The sequence below is a fragment of the Diachasma alloeum genome, unplaced genomic scaffold (assembly GCF_001412515.2).
Source record: "Diachasma alloeum isolate Michigan unplaced genomic scaffold, Dall2.0 Dall_scaffold_00574, whole genome shotgun sequence".
NCBI lineage: Eukaryota > Metazoa > Arthropoda > Insecta > Hymenoptera > Braconidae > Diachasma > Diachasma alloeum.
The window spans coordinates 147,141-160,600 of NW_021680706.1; the positions used below are offsets into that span (position 1 = coordinate 147,141).

Genomic DNA, 13,460 nt, shown 5'->3' on the forward strand with positions numbered 1-13,460 from the left:
TTCCGGAATGGAAGTGAGCGAAATTGTGTTTATCAATATGAAAAAGGAAGATCTATTTTCTCCCAGATGACTTGTAGAAATCGAGAAGTTTTCATTCTCCTAATTATTTCCCCCGTTTGAGCGTTATCGTAATTCGACTCTCATAAGTGTTTGACCCTTAAGGCCTCTATGTTGAACTCTATGTTGAATCGTTTGACCCTTAACATCTGTTTACGCTTCATTCTAGGGCGAGGCTTGGCCAATTCGACAGCATCGGCAATTCAGCCCGAGATGCCCTTCTTATAAACAAAAACCAATAACGGAAATTTTTGTCCTGAAATTGATTTTCAGTTTGAGTTTGGATGTCGAGAAATTGTTTACCATTCTAAAGAAATTGAGGGTTCGGAAATTCAGAGTTTATGAATAATGTATAAAAATAGTCCGTAATGGAAATTTTTCGATTATTTTATGGATTTTTTCCAAAATACAGCTTTCCCGCGTTTGTTTCAGATCTTATATATTTCCTAACGGCTCGAAATGAAGAATGAAATAGAGGTCTTGAAGTGAAAGAAGCAAACCTTGAATGTAGTAAAAGCCGTAAAAAGGTGCACAATAATAGTAATTTCATGTTAAATAAAAATATTATTGAACGTTTAGAAAAAATCTCGAAAAGCTTGTTCTCAAAGTGAAAAGATTGTCCATCGTCGATATATACATTTGTAAAACAGCCAGCAAAATTAAAATATCCTCCAAGATTCTGGGTCCTATCAACGGATCTCTACTTACCATTCATGGCACCTTAATCCCTCAGAAGCTCCGTATCCCAAAATACTGTGCCCCGGATGTACAATTTCTTCTTTGTTCACTCCCCGCGGCGCATCTCATCTTTTTCGCCCCAAAACTGTAGCTTCAAGCCTTCCCGATGATCCAGTCTATACAATCCTCTACATTATATAATGTTTATCACTGCTAGAGTAACTCAGCCCATGATTATCCAATTTTTATTATAAATTCGTGTGGACGTGGTCAGAAAATATAAGCTATTGATGACAGAGAGTAATTTCTCCTCAAGCTCCTTAAACACTTCTAAGACAAGGGGGAAGTACCGATCTGGTTTTTCTAAACACAGGAGAGTCCTCGAGAGTGAAGAAAAAAACAACCGGATTTTCTCAATGGTTCGTTTGACATAAGTTGTTATCTTTCGTCCAACAGAAACAGTTGCGTTGGTAAGCATGGGTGGAGTCAGTTACTCGATGCCCAAAGGGACCAATTTGTTCACTTCGCCCGTTACGTTCAAGACAAAACAGAAAATGAAAATAAACCAGAAGAAGAGAATAAAAAGGAGAGCGGAAGAGGCGAAGGTGAAACCATCGGGAATAGGACTCACGTCGCGCCCTTTCTTGACGAAACCTAGACAATCGATATTCGATAGATGTAGTAAAGATGTCCATAACCGGATATGTGATTCGTGAGCACATGAAAACTTCTTGTGTGCGTTACGTGATCCATTAATGTTAGTATTAAAGACAATACATCTTCTCATGTATCTGACATGATTTTTGACCATTACGTGGCGATGTCAATGACTCCATTCGAAAGTCACGGAGATTTCTGATTCAAATCAGCTATTTTGATCTAATAGTTTCCAACATTTTCTCATTCATGGAAGGTGTATACACCCAAAAAGAAATAAATATCTTGATTTAAATATGTAGTATATATGGGGTATTCAATGTCAACTTGACGAGTCCTCGACCTCGCCCCTCAGATTCCGTGCATAATTTGTTATGTGGTTTATCTACCTCTAAAAGACATTCAATTTTTAAAAATTTTCCTACCAGCAGTAAATTTTGTACCTATTCAATCTGAAAGTTAAAAAAACGCCACGCGTTAAAAATCTAAAACTATTCACAAAATAAAATAAAATATGACAAGTTCAACAGGTAGCTCATTCGCTAGTAACACTTACACTACTTCTCGATAAAATTCAATTTTTTGAAATTCGGATTATCAGGGATAATAAATTTTGAAGCCGTCAATTAGTTACCATCACTCTAAAACTTTCAATTATTCTAGTAATCATCAATGTAAATATTCAAATTGTGAACTATTTTATTAATCAATAATTTAGGTAGGAAGATTGCCGATTATTTGGTTAATCGATAATCCCTTTTAATAAATTAGAAATATTCCCTTAATGGAAAATTTAGTTCTATATTATGAAATATTTAATACATCATTAATCGAAAATTTACACTATTAATATTATATTATTTTTAAATTTTGATGAGTAGGGGAGGGTGGGGCAAAATAGAACGGTAGGAAAAACGAATATAGAGCGAAATTCAGACAATTTTTTTTTCATCTAATGTGAGCTCCAAAAAGATAATTCGGGGTTCAGTCAGTGACATCAGTTTACTCTGTAGTTTTCGTTGTCTTGTAATTTAAGGGAGATAGGAAAATTTTGATGAAGACCTTTTTTGTAGAGAATTTCAAGGGTGATGAAAACGGTCATTATAATAATTTTGATATCTTTTTTTGTAAAAAATTATAAATCAAGGTTAAGCCAGTCACAACAGTCCACTTTGCGGTTTTTGGTTAGTATCTTGTAATGTAAGGGAGTTGAAAGAATTTTGATAAGAACCTTGTTTGAACTTCAGAACCTTGTCAGTATCTCAGAGTTTTGAAAGAGAATTCGGCTGCTCTGTGATACTGTTGTTTACGGATGAAGTGCAGTTAAGCAGTACCTATTAAATGAATGGACTAGGTAGACACTATGATTTACGTTTACAAATTGAGTCACATATATATACTTATATATATATATTTTTTCCCTGTGCCGCGTACTTAATACCCTGTCATTGTTATTCATGCAATTCATCATCTTGAGATTTGTAACAGTGTTGTAATTACTTTTTGCTAAGTAGGCTTCGATGGGTTTTTACTTGGAGTCTTATCAATAAAGAAAGAAAGAAAAACAGATATTGAGCAAAAGGATTTCATATACAAAGTTGAATATCTCCGAGACTACTGGTGCGATTTCACTCATCCAAAATTCCAAATTCTATTATGATAAGCCCTAAAATCCTACCATGTTTCGAGTTTTTAACAAAATTATTTTTTAAGTCCTCATGCATACAATTAATTTCAACGACAAAAATGGAAAAACGAGAATAAAACCACATTCCTCGGGGTAGGATGGTACTTTTTGGTAAATAGGTATCATGACAAAAATTTGGAAAAAAAACGGAATCGATCGAATGGTTCATGAGATATCGGCAAAAACGATTTTCAAGGAATCGCTGTATTTCAGGAACCGCCCAACCTATCGAGCTGCAATTTAGCACAGATTTGAGTCTTTGCATCTCGGTCTTAATCATTTGCGAGTTATGGGGACAGTTCTGGACATACGAACACACATGACCACACACATACCTACATACATGGGACATTCCATGTCAACTCAGCCACCCCGGATTTTTTTTGTCTAGAAAAATGATTTGATTGCCGCATTTCGAACTACTATATATAGACAGTATTCCTGCCAAATTTCATTGCCTCATGATTTTTTTCTTCTGAGATAATGACGTCCAAACTTTAAATTTTCAAAAATTCATAACTTGTGAATGGCGCATCTGATTCGAACAAATAAAAAAAGAAAATTTTTGTTTTCGTTCATACTTTCAGGAAAAAAATATTCCATAGGCGTGAAGAAGGTTCTACACCTCAATTTCGATGAATTTTTAAGTTTTTATTTTTTTTCGGCTCTAGGGGCGTCCGGTATTCGACTGGAATATTTTTTTTTTCATAGAAGACGTCCATATATGATGTAAAAAAAATACGCCATCGTGGGAGAGACAACCAGTGTACCGGAGAAAATTTTTGTTTCCTAAATATTCGTGTTTTTTCGCCTTCTAGGAGAGCTGCCTTATTTTTATTAAGAAACTGATATTTCAATCCATACCTTTGATGAATATGAGTTAGAAAAGAGATGCGTCACGATGGAAAAGAGAAACAATGCGTCGGGAAACAAATTTTCTTCAAAATTTTTGCGTCTTTTCGCTTTCTATGAGAGCTATACTGTGTCATCATCATCGGAAGTTCGCCTAATCATGACCAAACAAATGAGAAAAAAAAACAAAAAGAAGCAATTCATTGATTTAATATCATCAGTTTTTCCTGAGGCTCTAGTTTTAATGAAAACTTCAACTTCCTCATTGAGTTATCATCGTTGTACAATTCCTTGCGAACCGATTCGCATTTTCCTGTCTGTTGTATCTAGGTAAGCAGTTTTCACGTTACTTATTGCAATAATCCTCATTTTCCGGATAATTTTGGATTGGATTTGATAACTTTGCATTTCATAGAATGCCGCGAAGTGATAGGTGTGCGAATCCGATGTGTATTCCTGGTCAGAAGGGACACAATAGTTTGGATTTGCGGCCCATTTCCTCGGCAATACACAAGAAGTTTCCTTTTCTACCAAAGTCTGCGAAAATCTGTGGCCAGTGCCGGAAGATGGCCCCGAATTATGTGATTCCACCCGTCTCAATGGTGAATCTTCATGATACACATCTTCGATGTTCGGACACCCCACCCGAGATATCAAAGCCGCAAGCCGAAACACCCGAACCAAGCCCAGATGTAATGAACAGTTCTCTGAGATCAGGTCGGTATTTCCATCTCGACAATTCCGGCATTTCAATCGATGAAGAAGCGGACAATGTATCAGAATTCTCCAGTTCCCCCATTCATTCTGATACGGAAGATGACCAAAGTGACGCTGATCCTTCTCTATCAAAGCGCTATCGATATTCGAGAGAAATAGAATTAGAAGAAATGCTGGATGGTTTGAAGAAAAAATTCAATGATCTGCAAAAGTACGGTGAGCGCTTGCAAATCATGACGGTTCTTCCACAGTCGTGGAGCGAGCGGAAAATCGCTTCTGAATTTAGCATTATGAGATATATGGCGTCAAGAGCGAAAAATTGAGAGAATTCAAAGGAGTATTTACCTCACCAATTGCGAAAGCAGGCCATTCACTTCCAAAACAAACGGTCGAGAAAGTATACAAGTTTTATCTAGAGAATAGTCGTGTCATTCCAGGAATGAAAGATAAAGTATCCCTCAAAATCAATGGAGAGAAAAAAGTAGAGCAAAAGCAAATGATACTCGAAAATCTGAAGCACCTTCATAGGAAGTAGAAAAATACTCATCCAGAGGCTTTGGTTGGTTTCAGTAAGTTCGCTGAGCTGAGAGCAAACCAATGTGTACTGGTGGGAGCAAATGGCACTTACGTCGAATGTGTTTGCACGTATCATCAAAATTGCAAGTTGATGCTCGAAGCCATCAACATTGCCACTCTAACTAAAGATTTCCCCTGCCCACTCAAGGATTACAAAGATTGTCTAGCACAACTGATGTGTACAAATACAATCCCGGCCTGTTATCTGGATGAATGTAACGACTGCCCTGGGGTGAAACCCTTCTCATGTGAATTGAAGAAGCTCCTTTCTGATTCTGTTGTCGAAACTGTCCAATTTCGCGTGTGGCAAACTACTGACAGGTGTACCTTGCAGACACAAACGCTTGCGATGGATGACTTCGTCGATCTTCTTGTCGAACGATTAAAAGTATTAAAACCCCATCGCTTCATCGCTAAAGAACAATCAGCTTTTGTTAAAGATCGAAAAGAGAATTTGAATAACGGCGAAGTACTAGTGCACTGTGATTTCTCAGAAAATTATGCTTTGTGGTTCAAGATGCTGCTCAATCCTTCCACTACAACAATGACCAATGTACAGCCCATCCCGTTGTTTACTACTATGGCGAAGGAAACGAGATCCAGCATCGGAGTTTAGTTGTTTTGTCAGATAGTAATACTCACCATACCGCAGCTGTTTACTTGGTACAGATAATTCTAGTACAACATGTGAAGAATAACTGCAAAGATGTCGAGAGAATCATCTATGTCGCCGATGGAGCTGCACAGCATTACGAGAACCGTTACCAAATGGGTAATCTTCTGCATCACAAGACTCAGTTTGGAATAGATGCAGAGGCCCATTTCCATGCAACCGCACACGATAAAGGAGCTTGTGACGGTGTGGGTGCTGTTTTCAAAAGAGAAGCGAGACGTAGAAGCTTGCAAATCGTCCATGGTGAACCCATCCTGACGCCAGATGCTTTGTTTCGATGGTCAAAAGAGAATTTCAAGAAATTGATGTATTTTTTTTTCATCAAGGACGAATATGAGAATATAAAAACAGAATTGAGGGAAAGATTTGATAGTGCCAAAGCTATTCCAGCCATTCAAAAACATCATTGTTTCATTCCGAAACCGGGAGAGCAATTGTTAATGAAACGATATTTGGCTGCGGAAAATCAAGAAGTTTTTCCGAAACGAAAACAAACAACAACAACAAAACGGAAAGCACTTAGAAAACAGTAATTGTGATGAATAGATGTATAGTAAATCAGTGCAATTGGGTAAGTGGTAGTTGGAGACGGTAAATAAGAGCCTCTTATTGTAAAAATGTAAAAAGGTCGTTACAGTAAAATAAAACTTGGTTTTCCATATTTCGCACTTCTTTGGATGAGTACTTTGTCTTTCGAAAGAGGTTTATAATGTTGTTGATAGTCCCTCTCATCTAGCAGAAGGGAAAACTGTCGATTGAAAGGTGAAAGAAGCAAAAAAAAGATTGAAAAGAAGAAGAAAAAGAGAAAAGGAGAAAAAATAAGAAAATTGCGAAGAAATCACATTTTTCTGGTGTACTGCTTGTCTCTTCCATGATGGATTTCCTTTTCATCGTTATGAGCAAAAAATATTGATTGACACGTTTCTTTCTTTGGATAGCTCTCATAGATAGCGAAAAAACTCAAAAATTTCAGAGACAATTTCCTCAATTCTGATTTTGACCAATCAGAGTGCAGTATTCTGAGTCACGTGACGCGTTTCACACTGATAATTTCCCCGACTGCAGGGAAATCGGACTGATAATTTCCCTGTAGCCTGTCAATTGTTTTCTACGAATTTGACAGATAATCCTCATNCGAAGGAAACGAGATCCAGCATCGGAGTTTAGTTGTTTTGTCAGATAGTAATACTCACCATACCGCAGCTGTTTACTTGGTACAGATAATTCTAGTACAACATGTGAAGAATAACTGCAAAGATGTCGAGAGAATCATCTATGTCGCCGATGGAGCTGCACAGCATTACGAGAACCGTTACCAAATGGGTAATCTTCTGCATCACAAGACTCAGTTTGGAATAGATGCAGAGGCCCATTTCCATGCAACCGCACACGATAAAGGAGCTTGTGACGGTGTGGGTGCTGTTTTCAAAAGAGAAGCGAGACGTAGAAGCTTGCAAATCGTCCATGGTGAACCCATCCTGACGCCAGATGCTTTGTTTCGATGGTCAAAAGAGAATTTCAAGAAATTGATGTATTTTTTTTTCATCAAGGACGAATATGAGAATATAAAAACAGAATTGAGGGAAAGATTTGATAGTGCCAAAGCTATTCCAGCCATTCAAAAACATCATTGTTTCATTCCGAAACCGGGAGAGCAATTGTTAATGAAACGATATTTGGCTGCGGAAAATCAAGAAGTTTTTCCGAAACGAAAACAAACAACAACAACAAAACGGAAAGCACTTAGAAAACAGTAATTGTGATGAATAGATGTATAGTAAATCAGTGCAATTGGGTAAGTGGTAGTTGGAGACGGTAAATAAGAGCCTCTTATTGTAAAAATGTAAAAAGGTCGTTACAGTAAAATAAAACTTGGTTTTCCATATTTCGCACTTCTTTGGATGAGTACTTTGTCTTTCGAAAGAGGTTTATAATGTTGTTGATAGTCCCTCTCATCTAGCAGAAGGGAAAACTGTCGATTGAAAGGTGAAAGAAGCAAAAAAAAGATTGAAAAGAAGAAGAAAAAGAGAAAAGGAGAAAAAATAAGAAAATTGCGAAGAAATCACATTTTTCTGGTGTACTGCTTGTCTCTTCCATGATGGATTTCCTTTTCATCGTTATGAGCAAAAAATATTGATTGACACGTTTCTTTCTTTGGATAGCTCTCATAGATAGCGAAAAAACTCAAAAATTTCAGAGACAATTTCCTCAATTCTGATTTTGACCAATCAGAGTGCAGTATTCTGAGTCACGTGACGCGTTTCACACTGATAATTTCCCCGACTGCAGGGAAATCGGACTGATAATTTCCCTGTAGCCTGTCAATTGTTTTCTACGAATTTGACAGATAATCCTCATATTTTGGTGAGATGTGTCCCGTAACCCCGAACACTGCACCCTGATCGGCCAAAATCAGAATTGAAGAAATTGTCCTCCGTATACCCCTTCAGAATTCATCGGATATTTCCCTCAAGGTTTCCTGCATATCAACGATCGGGATCAGTTTTGCAGATTAAAATCCCGAGCGCGTAGCGCTCGGGATTTTACTGCAAAGCTGATCCCTCTCATTGCTATGCAACAAAACATTCGGGAAATATCCGATAATTTTGAAGGTCTTGGGGTATTATTGAAAATTTTTTCCCGACGCATCGTTTCTCTTTCCTATCGTGATGAATCTCTTTCCTAACTCATATTTATCAAAGGTATGGATTGAAATATCAATTTCTTAATAAGGACGAGGCAGCTCTCCTAGAAAGCGGAAAAACACGAAAATTTAGGAAACAAAAATTTTCTCCGGTGCATTGGTTGTCTCTTCTATGTTGGTGTATTTTTCTTACATCATATATGGACGTCCTCTATCAGAAAAAAAATATTCCAGTCGAATCCCGAACGGCCCTGCAGCCGAAAAAAAATAAAAACCTAAAAACTCATCGAAAAATAGGTGTAGAAGGTTCTTCACGCCTATGGAGTATTTTTTCCCTGAATGTATGAACGAAAACAAAATTTTTTTTTTTATTTGTTCACATCGGATGCGCCATTCAAAAGTTATGAATTTAAAAAAGCGCCAAGTAACTATTTCGCTGCGTTGTCGTTGAAAAATCTCTGGTGTTAGGAAAGAATAAAAGAAACATTTTCATAAAAATCTCATATCCCATTGGTTGATGGTTGATAGGAAAATATTCGAAAAAAAAAAGAGAAATAAGAAATAGCGCCAAGTCCTTGCGGCTAAATTCACTACAGTAAAGGATGATAGAACCTTTCATAAGACTGAGATACGAATCCAGCATCTTCCTATAATCACTTAAGCTGAATGTCCCAGTAACTGATTCTAGCCCGGTATCTGAACATCGTTGAATATTTAACGTTTTTCCTGAACCAGGGAATTTTTTATGATTCAATGTCACATATTGGTAGTTCATCACGAGGAACACATTGGGCAAACTCGAAGGGAATTGGTTCTTTGCCCAGAAAAAATGATGATGTTCTATATGTACGGTACTGGGTAACTGGGTCTCAGTTTCCAGCTACTGGGACATTCATTCACCTAATACGTTTGAAGGTTCTGCAAGTGCGGGTTATGAATGTCAACTCAATATTCCTAATTTCTAGTGGTCGCCGATGGGGACGGTGATAAAAAGTATAGTTATCGACACAATGTCGATCACAAACATAGGGAAAATATGAGTAGTTTATAAAAAAAATAATTGCTCAAAACATAGTCAGGACCAACGTACTTGGCGCGGTTTTTGATGTTTACACGAATGCTTCTATCTCTCGTCCTGAAATCTCTACTATAAGACTTTGGAAATTGCTCTACAACAAAATTCCTCGAGAAGCCGGCGGTGGATCGACATTCTCCATGTTCCATTTTGGGATATACTATTCATTAATTTATTTTTCCATTTATTTTTGGAGATATTTATTTCACTAATGTAGATAGATACAGCCATTTGTTTTTTACTGGATATAATAGATATTAGTTCAAAAGGATATAGAAAAAGAGAAGACAGATTTCAGCAACCATGGCCTACATTTCCAAGGCAATTTTACATATCGTAGAACTTCAGGAGATTTTAGCGCCCAAAGTAACCCCCAATTTACCCAATCCCCATTACAATGCATGTCTTCCACTTCCCCCGTCCTCAGTCTGACGGTAGCACGTAATTTTGGTGATAGAGTACTACTGGACTTTCAGGTTAATCACACTGTGCTGTTCCATGGTGCGAGAATTCTGGTGATGCCCAAAGTTTCCTCGGCATACACTCAAGAATTCGGGCACTGAGGTCACTCTGTAGAGAAGTGTATATCCATGGGGAAGAGTAATGAATGTAGAGGAAGTTTTCCTGCATGCAGAAAATTGATTTGACTCTGGCTTCAACATGAGGCTCCGAGTGTTCACATTGAGTATTTCAAAAAACCGCACCAAGTACGTTGGTCCTGACTATGTTTTGAGCAATTATTTTTTTTATAAACTACTCATATTTTCCCTATGTTTGTGATCGACATTGTGTCGATAACTATACTTTTTATCACCGTCCCCATCGGCGACCACTAGAAATTAGGAATATTGAGTTGACATTCATAATCCGCACTTGCAGAACCGTCAAACGTATTAGGTGAATGAATGAAGCTGAGACCCAGTTACCCAGTACCGTATATATAGAACATCATAATTTTTTCTGGGCAAAGAACCAATTCACTTCGAGTTTGCCCAATGTGTTCCTCGTGATGAACTACCAATATGTGACATTGAATCATAAAAAATTCCCTGGTTCAGGAAAAACGTTAAATACTCAACGATGTTCAGATACCCGGCTAGAATCAGTTACTGGGACATTCAGCTTAAGTGATTATAGGAAGATGCTGGATTCGTATCTCAGTCTTATGAAAGGTTCTATCATCCTTTGCTGTAGTGAATTTAGCCTCAAGGATTTGGCACTATTTCTTATTTCTCTTTTTTTTTCAAATATTTTCCTATCAACCATCAACCAATGGGATATGAGATTTTTATGAAAATGTTTCTTTTATTCTTTCATAACACCAGATATTTTTCAACGACAATGCAGCGAAATAGTTACTTGGCGCTTTAAAAGAAAAAAATTTTTTTTTGTGAGAGATTTCAGTTGTTTTTTAAATTATTTTCTCTATTCTTTCCTAATCAGCCAGAATGAACTATTCATAAAAGCACTCAGGAGTTTTTCGATGGTAATACATTTCCATAGCTTCTTGACGTGTTTACCATTGTTTCCATTGCATAGCATTGTTTGAGATTCAATCAACAATTCATCGATAAGGATAATTCTGGAAGAACAATGTCTCGAAATGATTATTCGCAGTTTTACTTTAACGAAGTTTTTTTTTTCAAATGAAACCGCTTTTTTCCTCATTTGGAAGTTATATAACGATGTAACAATATTTTATTCGACAATTATGGAAGCGGTAAGATTATTATCGTTATTTTTTTTCAATTATTCATTTCTTTCCTACTACCGTTACGGTTTCATAGACTCCCTAGTCATCTGCATTGTATCCTTCTGATGTTAGCTTGAATGTCCGTCGGAGCAACACCCAAGCGGTTGAATTAGTACATTTGAAATTTTGTTCTCTGCAAGCTTTCCGTAATTTGTTTTGTATGAGTTTCAACGGAGAATGAAAAGCATTGAAGTGAAAAATCCTATCTGGATATACAACGTGTAGCTGTAGTTGAGTTCCAATCCAAGGTTAGCGTCGCAACATTAAGTTATTATTTCGATTTGGATTTAGTTTGTTCCAAAAACAAGAGGTACACATCTTTAGAGTTTCTCGGCCATCGTATTTTTTTAATGCGTGAATCATCCACATGTATCCATTCGCTCTTTTTATCCTTTAACAAACTGGTATAGTGATCATTTATCTGAACATTGCAGTGTAACACGGCACTACTTACACAATAGGATTTATCACATACATTAACCACAGTAGTTGGAACTGCTTTCAGCTTCCAATTGCTTGTTTTCTGTTTTATATTTTTTTTGCTGCATGAGAAAATATCCATTTTGACTATGCCAACGGCTTTTGTACTGCTAATCTCTGTTTTACGTGAAAAGTTAGTGACTTGACTACAAGTATCACAATATTAAACAACGTCGGTCCAATGTAAGAGTGACTTCTTGATCAACTCATTCAAACTCTCCGGCTGCTTAGTGTCTTTCATTGAAGTCATTACAAAATTGTTCTCCTTATGAGTTTTCGTATAACTGCATGCTTTACATCGATCAACATGAATGAACTCTTGGTCGAGGAATTTTCGCAATTGTCCAACTTTGTTATAAATATTTTCCAAAAATATAACTGGATTCTGCTCGTTTTGAAGGCTCAGCGGTCCTTCTATGAACTGCCTCATCACACTTGCATCCAAAACCTCTGATCCTTTCAAGTATTTGCGAAGAAAATCACAGATGACTGCAAGCTCATCTTCGGGACTTTGCAGTATTTCGTGACATATGCTGGGAGAGCGGAAAATACATTGAATGACTGCGTTTGCATAACTGCAGTGGGCATCAACATTACTTAGACCATTAACGGATGTCTTAACATCATGTCTCTTCATATTGACATCCGTCGCGTCAATGAACCCAGTTTCGAAAGCCCATTGGGTGTCCCATTACTTCGGCCAATATTTATGAGGCAAAAGAATTTGGGTCAAGTCGGGTCTGAATTCAGCACGAAGTCTATTGTACTCTTCAATTGCTGCAATAGAAGCTTTTGCTGATGAGGGATCGAAATTGATCAAGTGAACTCCCTCTAACGTTGTTACTCTTGATAGGGCCACATATGTTTGACCGGAAGAAAATATTTTCTGCCCCACATCAATGACTGCATTGTGCAAACTCAATCCCTGACTCTTATGAATTGTGATTCCATAGCTTAAAGAAATTGGGAACTGTCATCTTTTAATATAAGTTTCATTCATAATTTCGAATTTCACGTCCATCCGCTCAATGTCACATTCTTGTCCAGAGGCCAGACGTATAGTGATCAACTTTATATGTTCTATAGCTTTATCAATGCATTTAACAACAGAAGTTACAATTCCAATCGTTCCATTGACCAGACCAATGGTAACATCAATGTTGCGCCTGACCATAACCTTGGCACCTATTTTAATTGTTATGATCTTTGCAAGACCAGCAGATGAACGGTCATCTTTTTCCGCCTTCTCAAGGATTTTCATAGCTGTCGCCTTCAGGCGAGGGTTACGACAATCTACTGAATCTTCGGCAATGAGAACAAGTTCATAAGTCGCTAGTTGCTCCAACATGACAGTATTCAAGCATTCACATTGTTTACGCGTAGCTAGTAAACATACAGCATCTGGAGGTAATTTCTTGATGTACGAGGATAAGAGACGAACTCGTTTGGCAGTATTCGTTGATGCAATATCGAATTTTCGAGTTTCTAATAAATTAATGTCTTCAGCTGTAATTGCACCAACTCGTAAACGAGCAAGGATATCCCCATAGGCTTGATCTTTTTGTTGACGCATATTAATGGTTAACTCATCGTACTTGAATAGATCTACCC

At 37.3% G+C, this 13,460-nt stretch overlaps 1 protein-coding gene across 1 annotated transcript; it reads right to left on the reverse strand.

Moving 5' to 3' along the window:
* Nucleotides 1–12,822: 12,822 nt before the first annotated feature.
* On the reverse strand, nucleotides 12,823–13,422 carry LOC107043441. The gene has a single exon (XM_015264962.1). It carries the CDS (start codon nucleotides 13,420–13,422, stop codon nucleotides 12,823–12,825), a length of 600 nt encoding a protein of 199 aa, XP_015120448.1.
* Between the last annotated feature and the right edge of the window lie 38 nt (nucleotides 13,423–13,460).

What these genes read in the sequence shown, in the direction of transcription:
- LOC107043441 (XM_015264962.1), bottom strand. Translation starts at nt 13,422, where the DNA reads ATGCGTCAACAAAAAGATCAAGCCTATGGGGATATCCTTGCTCGTTTA.